Source organism: Gordionus sp. m RMFG-2023, chromosome 2, assembly GCF_954871325.1.
Source record: "Gordionus sp. m RMFG-2023 chromosome 2, tfGorSpeb1-WG-v2, whole genome shotgun sequence".
NCBI classification, from domain to species: domain Eukaryota; kingdom Metazoa; phylum Nematomorpha; class Gordioida; order Chordodea; family Parachordodidae; genus Gordionus; species Gordionus sp. m RMFG-2023.
In genome coordinates this window covers 45,511,590-45,532,388 of record NC_088776.1, presented here as the reverse complement: position 1 = coordinate 45,532,388, position 20,799 = coordinate 45,511,590, and the positions used below count along the sequence as shown (strand labels likewise).

General features: G+C 26.1%; 1 protein-coding gene and 1 long non-coding RNA gene across 2 annotated transcripts; both read right to left on the bottom strand.

Annotated features, from left to right (window-relative positions):
• Positions 1 to 440: 440 nt before the first annotated feature.
• LOC135925339 (WD repeat-containing protein 48-like) lies at positions 441 to 20,523 on the bottom strand. The gene is made up of 21 exons (XM_065460609.1): positions 20,477 to 20,523; positions 20,266 to 20,406; positions 20,148 to 20,223; positions 20,025 to 20,107; positions 19,855 to 19,984; positions 16,193 to 16,383; positions 15,911 to 16,015; positions 15,526 to 15,651; positions 15,081 to 15,146; positions 12,628 to 12,754; positions 10,712 to 10,809; positions 10,389 to 10,499; positions 7,805 to 8,000; positions 7,039 to 7,140; positions 6,861 to 6,921; positions 5,885 to 5,999; positions 5,404 to 5,480; positions 2,344 to 2,486; positions 1,908 to 2,059; positions 875 to 955; positions 441 to 612 (listed from the first exon to the last, which is right to left on the bottom strand). Exons 1-21 carry the CDS (start codon positions 20,492 to 20,494, stop codon positions 520 to 522), a joined length of 2,292 nt encoding a protein of 763 aa, XP_065316681.1. The 5' UTR covers positions 20,495 to 20,523; the 3' UTR covers positions 441 to 519.
• On the bottom strand, positions 14,144 to 14,714 carry LOC135925340 (uncharacterized). The gene is made up of 3 exons (XR_010571621.1): positions 14,608 to 14,714; positions 14,348 to 14,388; positions 14,144 to 14,299 (listed from the first exon to the last, which is right to left on the bottom strand). It is a non-coding gene; the product is annotated as an uncharacterized LOC135925340 (long non-coding RNA).
• Positions 20,524 to 20,799: the final 276 nt, after the last annotated feature.

Here is a 20,799-nt window from a genome sequence, read left to right as displayed (position 1 = left end):
AATTTTCGCTACAATATTATATTAAAATTTTTTAGTTGTAGCATTTCAAATTTTATGACAGAAAATTTAATGTGCGTAAAAGTTAAATCGAATGCAAATAATTCATTGTCTATCTAGTTATTTTAACAAATTAGCTTTAATTTCGTTTTCCCTTTTTATTCTTTTTTATATTAAAAATAGCCAAGGCGATTATTTTGTTTTTATGAGGTACAGATTCTTACAAGAATAACATATTATATGAAAAAATACTCATCTGATGATTTGATTGATAATAAATAATTTAGTTTTTATTTACAAAATAGCATAAAAAATATATTATAAATTGTAAGAAACATTCAAAGGTACAAATAATAATAGACTAGTTACAAATTATAATTATAAATATATCTCTATAAATATTATTTTTCACAAATACATCAATCTTTTTGCATTAAAAAGTGCTAAATTTGATTACAAAAATTACAACAATTTCATATTACTTTTGCTATTATGTGGTTCAAGATTATTGGTTTTCTCTTTTCATTTAAAAGGCAAATAATATAATATCATATCACTAGATCCTTTCCAATAAAAATGTTTGACGGATCTCAAGTCCATTTCAGGATCTAAAAGCTTTATTTAAAAATATTGAATATATTTATTCATAATGTAGAAATCTCTAAACCGCTAATAAGGTCTTATGCAGGGCTGGGAAAATCAAAAACAAAAAATGCAGTTTTTACATGCGTTAGAAAACTTATAATTTAAAAAGTTTCCAGTTAAAAACTTTTTAAATTTCTGACTTATGGAGGACTTTATAGTGGGAGTTAATGCTGCATTTTTATTCAAAAGAAATAATTTTAAATTTAGATAAAATGCTATTAATTTTTTTTACTTGATTCTGACAAAATATTTGGATTTTTTCTTCAAAGTTGGCCGATAAATTAGATGATGATCCATCCTTTTCACTTTTATCCTTTTATATTTTAAAAAAAGTGAATTTTAAATAAAATATATATCAGTAAAAATAACGATTGGGGGCTTAAAACAAGAAAATAAGGGATACAATTACATGATTCATCCGGGTAGGAGTCCTATTTATATCTTATAAATATATGTTACAGTTATATGATATTTATCTCCAGTTTAATAAATAGATAAATCCACGATAAATCTTGGTTTTGAGCATCGTGTCGACAATAAAGAGTATTATTATATTGTAAGCAAAAGATTATTATCATCGTCGTAAAAGATCAACAAGAAATACTGATATCAATTACCAAGCTAATATTTATGTTGTCATGCGGATGTTAAGGTCAGAAACAATTGTATCGGAAGACTATATGACAAAATTTATAGCCATTAAAAGTAAATAAATAAACGATGTCTGTATATGCAGTATTGACATTTCACAGCTAGGAATCGAATCAAGAATTGTCTATTTTTCTAAATTAAAATAGCTTAATAGTATGCCAGTTTAGAATATTTTTAAAAAGAGGTTCTTCTCCTAGATTTATCTTAGTTCAAAGGGGTCCTGTACCAAACTATGTGTATTGCTATTTAACTAGACTCACTAGTGAATATCAAATATTTTTAAAGATGGATGTTTTTAGGGTCTTTCCAAATATAAGGAATTTTTAATCCCACTCAAAAAAGAGAAACATCTTTACAAAACAATTTTAAAATTCTAGAATCCAAATGCCAAAAATTTCATTGAAATTTGGAATGATTTACAGATTCAAAAATATTTAAAGCACCTGAAAGTAAATAATTGAAAATATAATTTATTAGAATATTCTTTGGAATACGTCCCATCTTAAAAAAAAATCGACCTTCTCTATATATTTAACAATAATTTTTTTTAATGAGTCGAGATTACATGGTAAATACAGCATATAAAAGTATCGCTATATTAAATAAGTTTAAACCATGGAATATGTGTTATACGGTTCGTGATGACCCATGCAACTATTATTTCTAAGTTTACGTCTAAGGTTAGGGGAATTTGGAGATGAATTCGACGAATATAATTTGTAATTATTGGTGGTTGATGAATTAGAACTACTGGGACCATTCGTGACTAAAATTATATAATTTAAAAAAATGTCTTATAAATAAATATTTATAAGCATAATAGATAAATTTTGGAAAATAATTATCGAAAAAGTAATTTGTGAAGAGTAATTATTAAAAAAGCTCGAAATATTGATAAAAAATTAGCTGCGATTATTAGCTAGTAGGAATTCTTAAAATTTGATGCAAAAAGGCTTAAAAAAGAAAAAAGATGCATAAAAAGAAACAATGAATCCCTCTCCCATCCCTCAAAAAAAAAGAAAAATGAATTTATCAATAATTTCATCCAACTATGCATCCCATTGGACATATGAGAATTGGGATTTTGGTATTCTAGAATGTTGTGTTGACCATAACAAAAAGGCAATATTTTGGTGTACACGTGTTCCATGACTTTTTTGACCGAGAGCATATCGTTGGCTGATAACCTATCTCTATAAAATAAATAGATGGAGAATAAGCAAATTATATAATGTGTTTTCGCATTTTGGATTTTATTTCGTTTTTTGAATAATATATTTATTCTCAAAAATTAATTTTGGTCAAATTTTATATATTTAATTTTTAAAGGTAAAAAAAATTTTTTCCATTATGATATTTTAAATATTTACTTAGTTGAAAATATCATAAAAATTATTAGGCCAATATAGAATTTAAATTTTTTTAGTTACATTCCCCATCAAAATTGTTCGAATTTAAATTTATAATTTCGAATATAAAATAACTTATAATTATCTATAAATTTAATGACAATGAAAAACGCTTTTGTCTTTAAGACGTTTTTAAAATTCCTTTATGTGCCATTTGACATGGAATTGAAATTAATTACATATTTTTCTAAGTTTTGTATCTTAGTCAAGTTCACAGAATTAAGCTTCGATTACATTAAAACAAATTATAACATTCTAAAAAAATATCAAACGATTCTACATTTATGTTAGATATTATCTTGATTAGCGAATCTTGTATATTATAATGATATTTTAAAAAAAAGTTATATGTTTTTTAAAAATATTAGTTAAAAATATATTCAATATCATTTGTTGATTAGGGTGTTGATTCTAATAATATCTGTTAAGGATGTTCCAAAAATTTTGATAAAGATAAAAAAAAATAAGAGCCTGTCATTTAGATATAGTTTTTAAATAAACATTATTTCATAACTATTCAACGGCGAACTAAATATTTAATCCAAAAAAATATTACGCAAGCCTGAAGATTTTGCCCATAAATGGCGCAAGAGTTTGGACACGTTTAGCGAAAGCTCGTGGCTTAGGTAATATTTTCTGGCTTAAATATTGAGTTAAATATTTTTAAAAATTGCCTTAAATCGAACTATTTAACCCTGGCATATTCGGCAAGGGTGCCAACAAACCTTAATTTGCAGGGTGAGCAGGCGGGTTAAAAAATATTAAAACAATGGGAGGGCGATGGGTTGGTGTATTTGAAATATTTTTAAGGCGAAATGCGCAGAACAAATTATATTTATTTTTAAAATTATTTTACTAATTCATAATATTGTATATTTTATAAGTTTAATTAAAAATACTAAAAAATAAACAAAGAACCAAACCAACCAATAAAATAATTTTTAAACAAATTTTTTAAATGTAAAAATCTCCTTCGCAGCAAATAATACTTTCTAAGCATTTAAATTATCAAAAGCATTCGCAAATTATAGAATATAGGATTTCCAAAATTTACCTTAAAAATAAAATAGTTATGGATACCAATCTATAACTAAACATATGAACTACTCACTATAATGAAATATGCATATCCAATGTAGACAATGCCTATCAGAGAGAAACACTAATTAATCTAAAGAACCTCTTACAATAAAAGTTGTACAACTTCCACCGGAACCCAAATTATAAATAAATTAAAGCGGCATAGGACAGCAGGACAAGTAAGGGTCAACAATGAACTAATAAAGGTGGATGAAAAAGTGAGCGCTGAGTTCTATCGCTAATAAAAATAATATGGGAAAAACGTACCTTCCCCTGAATAGCTCAATGCAACCCTAATAAACCTTCCTAAAATATATTATCTAGGGCTGCATCAATATTTTTGTCGATATTAAATGAGTATATTTCGAAATTAGCACAAGATTATCGGGAATTTTTTAATGCATAACCATTTTGGAATTTTAATAAAACTTAAAAATATGTTATCAAACAAAAATATACTAAGTATGAATTGGTATCGGCAAATAAAATCAACCTATCTTTTTGATCGGGTTTTACTGATCCGGTTTTGAACAAACTTTAAATCGTCCTATTCTAATGCCTCCTTAAAATAATTTAGTTTTATGACAAGTTGTGATGTTATATCGATATTCCAAAATGTTTATGAATAAAAAATTAGCTGCAAATTCCGAGATATACAAATTTATGACCAAACCATTTTAATATCGACAAAAATATTGGTGCAGCTGTTAAAAAATTTAAAACAACTAAAAGTCTGGAGAGATTAGTCATAAATTCATCCCTATATAAAATTTTTATACTCAAAATTGCCCAGACCCATTCTAGATGATTTAATAATCTCCTTCATAAATAACACAATGCCATCAAACTGATTACCATATTATTAGAAAAGAGACTAAGACGCAACTATTTATTATAACTGTAGAATTTAAAAGCTTCAAAAGCCTTCGACACTATCTTTCAAAACAAACTACAGGAGAACTCTTTGATAGAAGTAGCCATCCCATTCCACCTTCTAAACTTATTAAATCAATATTTACAAAAACAATTCGATAAACTTGACTTACATCAGGTAAAATCAAATTATATATCAGTTAAAACTGGCTTGAAACAGAATAATCTATCTTATCAACGGATTAAATAAAAGTACAAAAAAGACAGCATAAATATATTAGCTTATGCAGATGACTTATGCCTTAACTTGAAATTCAAAAACAACCTTCATTCTTGAGTCAATAAACCAGGAAAAGTTAAAACAATGACTTCATTTAATCCCCCCCCCTCTATCACCGCAATCTAAAATAAATAATTAAGCAAATGAAGAGATCTTCTCCTTGTATTTGGAGTGACAATCGCCAAAAAAGAAAACACAACTGAAAACCTAAACAAAACAAAAAAATTTAATTTCCCTTGAACTTAGGATTTTCAACGCCTAAATAATGTTGATCACCTTAAACTATTGAATCGAAGCGCGTCGCGACACAAAATCAAATAATAAAAAACTCAAGCGTTCATTCATATTTTAGAAAACTGACAAATTTGTTAAGGAGGGAAATCCCCCTCCACCAACCCTTAGTTACCCCAATTGTCGTTAGCAGCGTCGTTTTTTTTCAGACATGTTAAATAAATATTAAATTTTCACTTTTTCCAAGTTTTAATTCCCGAGTCTGAATGTGGGAACAAGAAGAAGGCGACTTTAGCAAACTTCGGCAAGGCTTTCTGTAGTAAAAATAAATATATATCAAAATTATTTTTTAAAATTAATTACAGCAATATAAAATATTATACCCTATAAATCAGTTCAGTTTTCAAAAATAAAAATTTACAACTAAAATAGAATTTGGTCTTGACCTCTTATACAAATTTAATTTGGAGGGAGAACAGAACACATGGGATCAAAGGGCAAGCCAAACTCAATTTATTTTATATAATATAATAATTTAATCCTATGATAAATAATTAAAATATAAAGGCATAGACAAAAAAAAGGGTTCCCATATATCTTCTCGTCATAATTTTTTAACCTAAAATAGTTTTATTTAAGTATTTTTTTTTAAAAATGATAATATAACCATCTATCTCTTCATATAAAAATTAAATTTTCTTTAGTTCCAAAAAAAAACTTCTAAGAGTGTTTCAGTGACCCATGAGGGAAGTATATCGTTGAGATAGCAGCATTCGTTCTCGCCGTCCGAATCCCTTACTAACAATCGATACAACATCTTGCCTTCTCCTTCACTTTATGATTTATAAAAGAAGAAAGAAAATATAATATTTGAATTAAATAGAAAAAGCAAGAGGTGGAGGAAACATTAAATGTACTAAATTCGATTTTATGCTTATAAGGAAGTATTCAAAAATGAATAATAAATTATTCGTTTTCAATTTTTAGTATTCGTATGAATAATAAAATTTACAACTCTTATTCGACTGGTATAATTGCGAAAAGTAAATTTAAAACAGAGTTTTTTTTAAAATAATCTTTGAATATTATTTTTGAAAAAGAAAGATTTTGATCAAATTTTACATAAAAATGCCAAAATTTTTTAAGTAAATATTTTTGTAATTATCATGCACAAAAAAAATCTTTCAAAATAAAATAACAAAATTTTTTTAAAGATTTTTGTTCAATTTTGAATATTTTTTTTAAACTCTTGTTTTAAAAAAATCGAGTATGAATAATTACCATTAGATTCGTGTTTGTTTTTGAATTAATTGGTTTAAATTACGATAAAGAATTCAAGTTAGTGAAGAAAGACGGGTTTTTTCTAATTATCGCAAATTGCAAATTGGCAAAAAAAGAGATGATGAAAATTTACATAAGTGAATTTTAAAAAAAAACTCCAATAAAAGGATCTTAATGGTAGAGATTAGATAAATAAAAATTAGTTGTGACTCCAAATCCTGGGTTAGGATACCATGCCAATATTTTGCAATCGCGACATTAGTTATCAAGCTTAGAAAATTGGGCATTTTCAAAACTTTCATTTCGACTAATTCTATCGTTTTGTGCATGAAGATTTCAAATGCGATAAATTTTTTTTAAAATATTTCAATGAAAACATTGTTTTCTCGAATTATTATTTCTAAATATTTTACCTAATTATAATAGGAGTGTGAGGGGGCATCTTTATGTCGAAGGTCGGAAATGGATATTCTCCTTAAAATCAATTTTTTTAAAATCATATATAATATAATTATAAACGATTTTATCCATCATTTTATTTAATTTAATCGTTCCAATTCAAATTAAAATATAAAAAACTAATACATATACCTTCTTTAAATGTGTAGGGTACGGTTCCATTAATTTCTAAATTATTGGTAATTTTTAGCCATTTTTCGAAAAGGCATTGCAACACCAAATATCCCAAGTTGACTGTTTTATACACCAAAAAAAAATTAAAATAAATTAATTTTTTTAAAAAATAAATACAAAATTATAATTTCAAAACTGTAAAGTATCATTTTGAACTTCTTTTACATATTTAAAATGATACTCGTAAAGTATGAAATGATACCATAAGGTAAAATATTATAAACATAATTTCTTGTCAATCGACAAAAAATGGCATTCTCAGCCGACTCTTTATTTTGATATATTGGAAAATAACGTATAATCTATATGTCATATTTGGAACAGAGAGTGTAAACTATGTATAAGACAACATATTTAGAAATAAAATTTATAATTTATATAAATATTTTTAAAAAAAGTTTAAATTATATTTTCCATAAGGATTGTATTGGTAATAAGTTTTTTTAAAAAAGACAGAAAAAAACAAAAATAGCTTGTTTTTCTTGAAAAAAAACGTTTTATATCATCATCAAAATTAGCCATATTATGAATAACAGAAATATCGTAAACGTATTTTAAAAAAAATTTATTAATAACTATCCGATAAATTTGGAATTTAAAAAAAATATATATAGTAAAAACTTTTTGAGGATTAAAAATTATACCCACAAAAATCTCAAAAAATGACTTTTATGCATTAATTAAACATAACGCCAATGGAATATAACATTTTATTTCTCGTCACCTTTAATATTGTTAGCGGAAATTAATGATGGCACAGGTTCGTTGTTTAAAGCTAAGGTATAATCACCATTTTGTGAGGAGGATATATCCATACCATTTTTGAGGTCTAAGTTGGTAAAGTCTTCATTGATACCTACTTGATGAGCGGATACCCAGGCGGAATAACAATCTATTTCGTCCAGGTGTACAGTTAGTAACTTTTTAAGGATTTACATGGCGTTTTTAAAGGAAGTGGGAACAAGATAATAAATAATCATTATGAATTTTTTAAAACAAAAGAATATATCTCACATAGAACCTATTTATTTTAAAACGAATAATTGATTAACGACCTTAATTCAGGTTTACTTGAGTTGATCAGATAACTTCTTTAAAATATCCTTTATACTTTCACGAGCCTGAATTTATGGATGTTACCCTGTTTCCTCTCACTAGCCGCCACCATTATTCAAGTTTACTTAAGGCTATTATAAAGGGAGTCATGACCTTCAATTATGGTGCAATTTTGTCACCTAATTGTGCTCGGTTCAACTTTTCCAAACTACCTCAACTTCATTTACCAACCACAATTTTTTTTCTCCAATTAATATTGGACATAGATTTATGCGCCGCAGCTCTTCGATTTAACGCGCCGATCATAAAATTATAGATTATATTATTTTAATAATTCTTTTCGTGATTAAACCCAAAAAAGAATCTAATTCATTAAAAATATTTCCGTAAGATTTGAATTTATTATCGATAAATAATTCATTTTTAATTTTAGCGTTTTACATTATCTATTTTATTTAGATTTTTTCTTTATTGACACCTTATAAAACAAATTCTTGGTCACGGATGCAGAATCGAATGCCAGGAAAAGTGTCCGATTAGATTATTATATACAATATCTATCTCTGGGGAATGAATTACATAATCTGGTCACAATGGATGAAATAAAGAAAGTAGAATATAAACTATTGATAAAAGAATCTTAGACATTATTATAAATTTAGGAGAAGTAAGTCTAAAGATGAAGTGGAAGTAAAATCAGCAAAGATCCAATTATTATCATATTAATTAAAATAGAATTGAGAAGCATGTAATTAAATTATTTAATTTTAATTGGCATTTAGTGGAAGATATTGACAAATTCATAGAATAATTTTGATACAGTGGAATTTTTTATCCTTAAAAAATTTACCATATATTTAAATATTATTTCGTAGATAAATATCTATTAATTTGATCAATGATAATGTTGATATATTTTTTCTCAAAAAAAATATGCGTAATAAATAAGATTATAGATTTCTAATCCCAATTGACTGGTGTTAATATTATTTAGAGTTGACAAAATCTTTATTTTTGTATTCAAATAAACTTTTTGTTTTCTTAGAAGCCCTTTTCCAGGGTAACTTGGGTAAACCCGTTCCCCTAATAATCTTTTTCTCCCTTTTCCACGGTCCTGAGCATCGCCACTAGTTTAATCTAGCTCATGTTAATATTAACACTTTCAGTTAGCTTGTTTTTGGTTGATTGAGTCTTGTTCCCCCACTTCCATCAGACGGAATCTACCAGACATCGTCCTTCGCCTCCGATATGTTGAAGTTCAAAGGTTAAATAACGTGATTAGATATTTTTTAAAAAAAGTTTCCGTCCTTTTCAATTTCTATGTCATTAAGCAATCAAACTATTTCTTACAAAGATTGGAATAAATAGTAGGATACAAGAGAAATGTCTATTCGGAAGCAAATTATCTATAAATAAGTGGGTAAACATTCAATAAATACTGAGGTTAAAAACGATATTCTGAAAGAGTTGAAAAAAGAATGTTACACATTGATAGTAGATAATATTCTAAACATTTAGAAAAAGAGATAATTAGAATTTTTTAGATTATTTAACCGAAAAATATTATTTGTCCCGGTTACAAGCACTCAGTGAGTGTGTTTTTTCAGTCGCTAGGTTTGCATTCAAGAAGTTCCTCACAATTATCTTCAAATAAAACAAAATTATTTTTACAGGATTAATTTAATAAATTTGTTAAATTTTTATAAAATTATTTATATAAATCGGCCAAAATTGCTTCAAATAAATTATTTATTTTAAGTGTTACTGAAAAAAATCAGGTAAATTTTTTTTGTTCTACGCCGTACTGCCGTCGAAATATATGGCGGCATAAAATAGGCTCGTCGCCGATTGCCGTTAGTTTTAAAGGAAACATAGCCAATTATTTCATCGGTGCAAAGGCCTATTTATACCACGCATATTCATTTGTTTGTTTTTTTTCTATTCTTTATAGTTAGTTTCGTTCGATTTCTGTATACCTTATACAGGTTTAGTATACTTGTCATCCAATGCCAAATACTAATTTCGAAACTTCTTTTACAACAACAGTTGAACTTTTTCGCAGGGAATCTCATACTTCAATTTAGTTATATATATATATATATACGATATACAAATATAGTGATTCAAAAAGTTTTTCCATTTTACATTTAGATGATTAAATAACCCAAACATTTGGTAAATGTATAATATTTAAAATTAATGTTTAGTGTATCATTTAAATCAAATGGTTCTAGAGGAATATAAATATTTACCCCAGTTTTTAGATCAATAGCAAACCAGGACGGGATAAACATTTTCTGCTGCCTTCTATCGATTTCTTCGGCAAAATCAACGTTTTTTCCTAAATCCTCAATTTTTCTTGCCTAATTATGATTAAAAGAATTAGAGATTAAGAATTTTTACAAAAACTAATTAGTTCAATGAAATAATTATTACTAAAATATATATTTAAAATATATACAATCGATTTTAAATATCTGATTTGTATATAATATTTAAAATATATACAATCGATTTTAAATATCTGATTTGTATATACAATTGTGAAAAATCTATCTTATATCATATGATATACCGTCAATACATCCCATAGGCATACGTTTTCTTCAGAATCTTTGGTGAGTATATGCCTTTTATTGTCTAAAACGTGGAATTGTTTTAAGGATGTTGTACCTTTCATAAACGTAAATAGTAAAATAGTTTTTTTTTTCAAAGATTAAGTATGGTATAATTTGAATTAACTATTTCATATAAAAAAATCCAACAAAATTTAATCAAACCATTTAATTGTTTATTAAGTTGTTTGATTCAACATAATTTCATATACATAACTAGATAATAATATATATAATCCGGGATGTTTTGGAAGAGTCGTGCAGAGCCTATGAAGTATTTCAATTATTAGAGTGCCCTCAAACAATATTCAATATTTTTTGCTGTACATAGCTAATATGATATACAAGCATATTCATGGATTTTACTACATTATATAGTAGAAATAATTTATACCTTTAAATAATTTACCTTGCAGTGAAAAAGATAATATAATACTTTAAAGAAGATAATATGAAGAAAAAAAATAGTTAACTAATAAATTATATTATATGAAAAATTAAATTATATAAAATGATGTATTCTATATAAAATAAAATTAAGCTATCAGAATAAGTCGGGAAGATTCAAACATAAAAAAAATGTGGCGAGGGGACATTTTACTCTTAATAGGTATAGGATGCATGTTATAAATAAGCGGTGTTAAATATAAAAAAAATATATTAAACACATTATAACCAAATGAAGTTATATAATTTCAATCCCGAACTCACTTTGAATTTTTGTTTTATTTATAGACTAGAGTTAGACTCGAAATTCTAACCTTTCAGAGTAAATGTGGGAAAAAAATCCCTAATGAGCAAAGGTGAAGTTAATTTTTCTCCCATTTTTAAACGGCTATATATCAGAAATTATTTTAAATTGAGGTCCAAAATTTTACACACTTTACTATATCAACATTATTGATACTAAATATTAATTTTTATAAATATTATTCAATTAATAAAAAAGAACAAATTTGAGAAATATATAGGGATGACCATCAGTTTAAAAAGTTTCATTTCTTCTTGACATGAGGTGTTTTTTTTAAATAGGAAATCTATCCCTAAAGGTTCAAACTAGATATTTACAATAGGGGTTTTTAACCCGAAGTTCACCCGGCAAATGTTTAAAAAATTTTTTAACACGACCATTTATAATTTTTTAAAAATAATTCACCCGACATTTCCCTTATCTAAAAATTTGGCTTAATTCACTCGTCCATAGTTTTAAAATTATTTGATTAATTGATTTGGCTCTTAATTTATTTAAATTTTAATATATTTTTTGTTAAACTATAAAATATTATGAAATAAAACCTTTTTAAAAATAAATACAAGTCGGTTGTGCTCATATGTCAAAAAAAAGTTTCAAATTTACCCTTTAATTTATCAATTTTAAATCAGCTCAATTTATCCCCGCCCGTTGTAGACATTTAATTTCAGACAAGTAGGAAGAGCTCTTCTGCTGAAACGTAACAAAGAAGACGATTGTAAAATCGAAATCTCTTTTTTATCATTTCTAAGTAGCGCGCTATACTATTTTTAAGTAAAACTAGCTAACAGGAGATACTTATTTAGATAATTTTAATTAATCTTTTAAAATTATATTTATTTATGTAAATCCTTAAATTTCTTTTGCATTCTTCATTTAAAACTTAAAATCGAAAAACTAGAGATAAATACAGTTAAAAAAATTGGTACGCTAATTGGTAAATTACTTTTAAACCAAATTACTATTTATTTAAGAAAACCGCAATTTGTTTATAAGTGCTAAAAAAATAATAGGTGATGTTCGAAAATACATATTTATTTACTACCAATATCATTTATAAATATAACCCATTTTAATCGCTTTCGAGAAAAAAATGTAAAACAAAATAGTCCATATAAAAAAAACCTGGAATGATGGAGGAGCACTCGAAATACATAGGATTTTGAGGGTTAATGATTGACGTGTCGACAAAACTCGATCTTTTGCTAGAAAATTCCTCCAACTCCTTATTGATTTTGTTTGGATCCAATATCTATATAAAATATATAGATATTTTTCAAAGTAGTAAAGATGGGTATATTTGAGCAAAGATGGGCTTTTCGAGAATGTCTAATAGGGGTCCAAAAAGATGGCAGCTTCATTTCTAACCCTCAGTTTCTAGGGTTAGGATCTATAATATTTTTAAGCTACAATCCATGTTTTACAAAACAGGCCTCAAATATTTCAAAAAATCCGTTTCCAGGAAAAATTTATTATCATCTATGAAGCAAAAAAATCTTTTTCATATTATTTTATCGCCAGATAGTGTCTTTTAACGGAAGATAAGAAGCTTTCAATATTTTTATTTATCTCTTTTTAACAATTTTTATGTATATTTAAAAATTTTATGCAATAAAAATTGCCAGCGATGCCAGGTTCATAAAATTCTTGTTTGATTTCAAAGGCACCAACTCTATTCCCTTCTATGAGCAAAATCTTCAGGCTTGGGTAACATTTTTCTAGATGAAGTATTGAGTTAGCCGTTTTTAAAAATATGCTCATATCGAGCCGTTTAACAACACTATTTGTACGTAATATATCACTAGTTTTTACTTACACACACAATAACCTTGGGTAAAAGAAATCCGAATAAATTCATTATTCAGACAATATAAAGATTTGTATAAGGCGGAAATAAGTATACTATAGTGCGGTGTGAAAATCGATCTTGTTTTCTCTTGATCTGCTATTAATATTTAATATAGATGCTCAATATCTTATTTTAGGCCTACTATCAAATCATTATTATTGCAATGGAAGTTAGTTCTTCCCTTAGTTAATTATCATCTACATTTGATAAATGAGAAATCATTTATTATTAATTATTCAAAAAATTTTGTATAATAATAAATGCATCTTAGTCATTTTTTCATGATCATTAGAAAAATAATTCACCAAAACTACAAATATCTATGATAATAATTATAACCAAATATGTCAATCACTTAGACATCAATATGTTCGCACTGACGCTCATCTGAACATGACCTATCTTTTGGCGATATATTTCCCGTTCGATTCAAATACTATATCCAGTGATCACCTGTTTAAAAATCTGACGGGGAGGGGGCTATAATGTTTTATATATTATCGAAAAACAATATATATAATCGAATTTTTTTAATTGCGATTTATTTGATATTTCAAAAAGATAATTAGAGATTTCATTAGCCCCGCGATAATTTATTTTCCATATTTTGATATATAGATCCGAAATCCACTCAGATATCGAATGCCCATTAATATGTATGAATATTAAATTTGATAAAATATTTACCCTTAAATCGCTCGATTATTTACTATGATCAGATTCATAAGATGAAAGCCCCATTCACACTCGGCAATGCTGCAGAATAAAGTATCAACACAGTTAAGAAATTTTTAATTAGGAATATCTTCATCGATATATTTTCGAACCCCAGTAATTATTTCATATTCACTTAATTTGAATCTTTAGCATTTTTTGTTTGCTTCTCGCCAAATAGCGCATCCAGGTAATTATTACTTTTTAAAATAAATAATACACCGAAAAGAATTTCTAAAATTAAAATATACTTTTTATTAAAATTTAGTTAAGTCATTTTACCCTCGTTTTCAAAGCCATACATTAGACGAGGCTACATGATGCTTTATAAAAATAAATTATAAATTGGTCTAATTTTTAATCTTAATAAGTTTTAGATCTTTTTTTTAATGGTACATTTTTTAAATAAAAGTTTAATTTCTAAATCAAACGATATTTGTAAAAAAAATATTCCCTTAGATTAAAAATTTAATTATTATTATAAATAATTCCAAATATTCCACTCTACCAGGCTTATCTTAAAAAAATAGAATAACTTATACTTCTAATGGGTCAATATTATCCATTTTATAGAATATTTTAATGGGTCGAGCCTCGAGACCCAGTGGAATCGATACCACTGAAATAAAGTAAAAATTTTAAAAATCTGCCATCATTGTAGATTGTTATTATTGCATTTTCATCTGTAACTAGCTTTTATTTTAGTTTGAATATTTTTCATTAAAAATTATTTTACTTCACTTTTTATTATCCCGATTTTTTTCCTAATTTTCCTTCAAAATTGTTAAAATATATTTTTATTCTTGGCTTTATAAAAAAATTTACTTTTTATAACATTTAAAAATTTGGAGAAAATGGTGAGGGAAGGGAGCTCAGCTCCTTTTCAACATTTGGAAAAGGGCAAATTAAAAAATAAATTATTATATCATGATAAATTAATGCGCAACCTATATATTTATATAATTCCAATTTCGAGTTAAATTAAATAAACAATTCTAATCTATGTAATATGTACCCATTTTTTGAGATGAGAGGAAGTGGTCGATATCCATAGAAATCTTTCTTCCGGATCTAATAGCAACTTGTAAATTAATATTATACAATTATTAATGGCATGTAATTGTTTATTTTTAAATAATTTTTTTAATAAAGTATAACCGGTTTAAAAGGTTTCTCTAAGGCGCGGAAAACGTTATAAGATACGAAAAATATTTTGTAAATAAGATTTCTTAACCTGATCTAAACGACAAAAGCGAGAAAAATTTCATATAAACAGGTTTTTATTGTTTGTTTACAATCTATAATATATCATATTAAAAGTTATTTTTTGGTTTACATTAACATTTCTTTTACTTTCACAAAATTTTTATTTAAAACGAACAAACTTTACAGAATTTAGTGAAAGTATAGAGAGAGAGGCATTTATGAAAATATAATTTAGAAAAAATAATAATATATACTCTCAAAATGGATGCCTCCTCGCGACACAACCAGAGAGAAGGATTATGTTCGGTTCCCGTTAAGGATGTCACGAACACATTCCTATCGCGGCCGGCTGAATAAACTTTAGTAAAATTTTCATCCGTCTAAATTATATTTTATAAATGATTCTAAATACTTTTAAAAAAGTCTTAGAACTATAGGATATTTCTATTTAAGTGTCTTTCGGGACTAACTCATATTTAATTGATGAAATGTTTTTTATGCAAGTACAATCTTTATTGAGAGCCATGTGTTATTTTCTGGCTCACTATAAAAGCGGCCTTATTCTATATACGCGAATTCTTACGATAAATTTTAAATAACAATTAAGACTTTAATATAAATTATTAATTCTATTTTGACCTGTAAAGTCCAAACGCCTTCTGTGTGGACTTGAAAAGTTTGTAAACATTGTTGTTGACCTAAGCACCATAACTTTATAAAACCATCTGAACTCCCGGATATACACTAATGAATTAAATGTAGGTAAATGCAATTATTGGTAATTATAATTTAAACGTAAAAAAACAGGATATATTTTTTTTTAAATTGATAAAAATAAAATATTTAAGAAAAATAAATGAATTTTAAAATTATATTTGTAAAAAAAATGATTTAAAAAAATTTAATATTCTTTTTCAAAACTTTAGTTCCATCTTTATTAACCACGACGGTTTTGATGATATCATCGTGCCCTCTGAGTTTAGTTATTTTGCAGCAAGTTCTTGGGTCCCAAACACGCAGCACCTTTTCGGTAGAACCGCTTATTAGCACGGTTCCAGATTCGTTCATGGTCAAACAATATATGGAGTCTCTCCCAGCCTCCAGGGATGAAGCTTTTTTAATTTAAAAATTATTTTCAATTTTATACTATAAAATATATGATTGATGAAGTTTATTTTTAATAATTTTTTTGAAATTCAAATATATTCATTGATCATATTGATGAACGAACATGATTTAACGAAAATATATTACGCAAAATTAAAATATTATATAAAATTGTAAATATAATTTTAAAAAAAATATAGGGGAAAAATATGGAAATAACAAATAAAATTTCTCTAAAATTTGCTTCAAATGGTAGAAGTCTTTAAGTGGATTGTCCATTAGATTATTCACAGTGGCTTAAAGCAGTGTTAAATCTTTAGGGGCCATTTGAACTTCACTGACCTCTTGCTCTAAAACAGGGTGTGAGAATGGAGGAGTATTAACACAGGAAAAACTATTTGTGTTTTTTAGGAAGAACAAAGTAGACAAGGATGAAAGACGTTAAAATAATTGGGAGAGATTTGTTTAATGAAGCAAAGGTTTATATATGCTCAGAAATCGAGAATCAGAAAATGAAATATTAATTTTGAGAGTAGTTTATTGCTAGTAGATATCTGCAAATCATGACCCAGCCCATAAAACTTAGGGCCGGGTCTATTTTTTAAAAATAACTTAGGTTCGGGTTGAGTCGGGCTTAAATTTTTTAAATATGATATCATTATATATAGTCAAATAAGGTGATATATTTTAAAATTCTTGCAAGAAACAAGGCGCTAATATTCTTTATTTATTGAATATTTTATTTAAGTCAAAAAATATTAAATTTTTCTATATTTAAATAAATCGGGCTGGGCCGACAAATAATTTTTATTTTGGGTCGGGCTTTTCGAGACAAATAAAAAAAATTCGTTTGGGATCGGGTCGGGCAGTACAAATTTTTAAAAAATTCGGGCCTTGTTGGGTTTGAAAAATTAGGCCAGATGCAAATCACTAATTACTGGAGCCAGATAAGAGTAAGGGAAGTAATATTGAAGGAAGGAAGAATGCAATAGTGTTATCATTAGTATAAACTGGGTTCTATGTTTCGAGAAACTGTTCTGAGGATAAAATGGAGAAAGGTAGGGTGCTCGCGCCTATGTTATTTTAAAAAAAGGCATAATTAAGTCAGAACTTTGTTGTTTTAGGTATACTAAGAAGACCTCATAGGTTCGAATTTATGGATTATCTATCATATTATTTGATTCCCTCATATATTCGAGAATTTGTTTTAAAAATTATATATCGCCGCGCATTTCTATTTTAATTATATATATAGTATATTAAGGTTCTGAAAAATGAAAACAAAACCTTATAAATTATGGTTAAAAGTATCAATAATCATTTGGCTTGAACAAAAATAGTTGAAAAAGTAATTAAATTACAAATACTGATGTAATTTATGATATCGAAAGTGGAATGGAAATTACAAATAATAAAGGAAAAGAAATTATTAATAATGAGGAAATTCTTGTTCAAATAATTCAGGAGATTCGTTTTCGACACAAAAAAAATGAAATTCTTATTCAAATCCATTAAATCAAAACTATAATTAAAAAATAAAATAAGGAAACAACTATGAATTTTAAAAAAATAAAAATAATGTCAAATATTTTAATATTATAGTATTGAAAAACGCAAATATTCATTAGAGAACTTCAAAGCCTGGTCTCTTTCGGCCCGTTAGGCAATTTTGCACAAGTTACCCGGTAAATGTTAGTTACCATATAGTCATATATAGCAATTTACAAACAACAGACAAATTTTCTAAACAATCTATTTTTTTATATATTTAAGATATGGAATAACGCGCTCGCTTCCATATCAGCCTTGGAAGGGATGACTGGTTGGCTCTAGGAAAAAACATCGTTCTTGCCAGATTCAAACCCAGAACAATCGGATTGATATATATATATATACTCGACCGACTAAGCTGAAAAGACTATTTATTTAATATAAATATTATAAATAAATATTGGTAATCTAAATCTTATCGAATTTTGACTGGTTCAATATTGCACCTGTTATATTTGACATAACCAAGTCCCAGCCCGGCCCATTAAAATATTTTTAATCGTAAAAAAATATTCTAAAACAAATTTAAAAAAAATACTAGTGTTTTGTTTCTTGAAAAATTTTAACCATATAATATTCTAAAATTAAGCCTGATCTGGCCCAAATTTTCTAAAGAAATATTAAGGCAACACAGCCCGAACTATAAAATTTAAAAAAAATAGATCAAGCCTAAAGACTGTTCAAGTCAGGCCCACTTTTACAGAAATCTAGCTCTTATATCTCCTCTCTAGGGCTATCAATTTCTCAAAATTTTGATATCTGTAATTGTGTGTTTGTAATTGAATCATATGATAAATGATTTGTTTAATTTATTATGAATTTATTATTTATAGATTTAGTTAGTTAGTGTTTATTTTCAAATATTATTAATCAAAATATTATAATGAAATTCAAAATTTCAACTCCTAGACTGGCCTATCAAAATTTTATTAAAAAATCAGAGATTTATGAAGCCCTGCCTGATTTTTTTTATGAATAAATTATCTAGCCAGCCCCACTTGCCAAACTTTTGGTGAGCTACTCTTGCAGATATCTAATACATGTAATATTGGGATATAAAATATATGGGGATTTGGAATCTATCAATTTTAAATAATTTACTGAAGGCATTTAAAAAAAATTAAAATTTTTTTAACTGGAGTAGGCCCAGTCTGAACCCGGCCCAAATGGGCTTCAGGCTAAGTTTTTTTTTAAAAAAATTGGATTCAGGCTAAGTCAGGCCTAATATTTTCTAAAAAAAATTTGGGATGGGTTGGTCTATAATTTTTTAAAAAAATTCGGGCTGGGTTGATCTTGGAATTTTTTTAAATATATCTGAATTTATCAATTTTATATTAATTTCTTAAAATAAAAATATTTGATTTTATTTATAGAAACTAGATGCCATATAACATATATTATTTTGAGTAATTATAAAAATTCATTTCTATATTTAAATAAATTTGAGATGGGCATGCAAAACGTTTTTTAAAAAAATTTGAACTGGGCAAAAATTAGGCCCAATGCATATGACTAACCTACCTTATGAATTTCAGAAAATTTTTTTCATATATTTTATATATTTTTTAAGACCTGTGGATTTCATATCCCAATACAACCATATATAAAAAAAATATTGATAATCATAAAATAAACTAAAATAATAAATCAATCATATAGAAGATAGGATAAAGAATCAATTTTGCTCTAATCTTACCATATTCAAAGAAAAATAATTAAATATTATAAAAATATAATAGGAAAATGCAATAAATTTAAATTTTATTATAATTCTTATTTAGAATATATTAAATAATTAATTATTTTGAACAATAAATATACTATATATTAAATAAAAGATAATTGACTTAAATAAACAAGAATTTCTTATTTTTTTTGTTATTTTACTTTAAATATTAATTTATTTGTTATTCAAATTTTAATACTTGTAACTATATTATTGGTTGCTGTTAATGCTGTTAAGGTATGAATATCCCATAAGAAAATAGTATGATCTAAGCCTGTTGAAGCTACAAGTTCTTTATGCTTAGCATATGCCAAGGCTTTAACATAATCCTTTACAAAAATATATCATTTATATTTTAATTATAAAAACTTTGTGAGTTCTTAATGTAGACATGCAGAAACCTTTTTGAGCATTCCAAACTTTAACAGTAGTGTCATTTGATGCAGATATTACTAAAAAAATATTTTTAAAATATAGAATTCAGATTTTAACAATTCTTTCCATTGCAACAAAGTACAATATCATTAATCCAGTCTGTGTGATGCTCCATTGATAATATGTATGGTCTCTAAATTTTAAATCAATCATATAATAATTTTTAACAAAAAACTTCAGTCTGATTTGTGTTCCATAATCGTATGATAGAATCTCGACCTGCTGTGTAAAGAGAATCATTGACGTAGTTATATTGCAAAGCGTTTATACCATTATGATTAAACTTTTCGATCTCTTCTTTTATCACATATGAAATCTTAAAAAAATAATATGATAAATATAAATATCATAATATGATATATATCGCATTGTATCTTATAGTATACTTGAACTTTTTTCCTCATTTTCCAGTTTATATATGAGATAATATGAGTGAATGATAATACATTTTATATAAAAATTATAAAGTACATAATGGTTTCTGCTAAATTATAACCTCGTCCAGAATAGCCATATATAATATAATAAACCAAACCATGTACTTTTTAAGATAACCTTTTGTTCAAAATATTAAATAATAGCTTTTAAATTACAATATTGTAATTTTTTTTGCTCAAAAATTTACAGTTATTTATTCAAACAAAGAACAATTTTTTTCGAAAATAAATTTGGTTTTAGACTAATTTAGGATTAAAGCCATAATAATTTT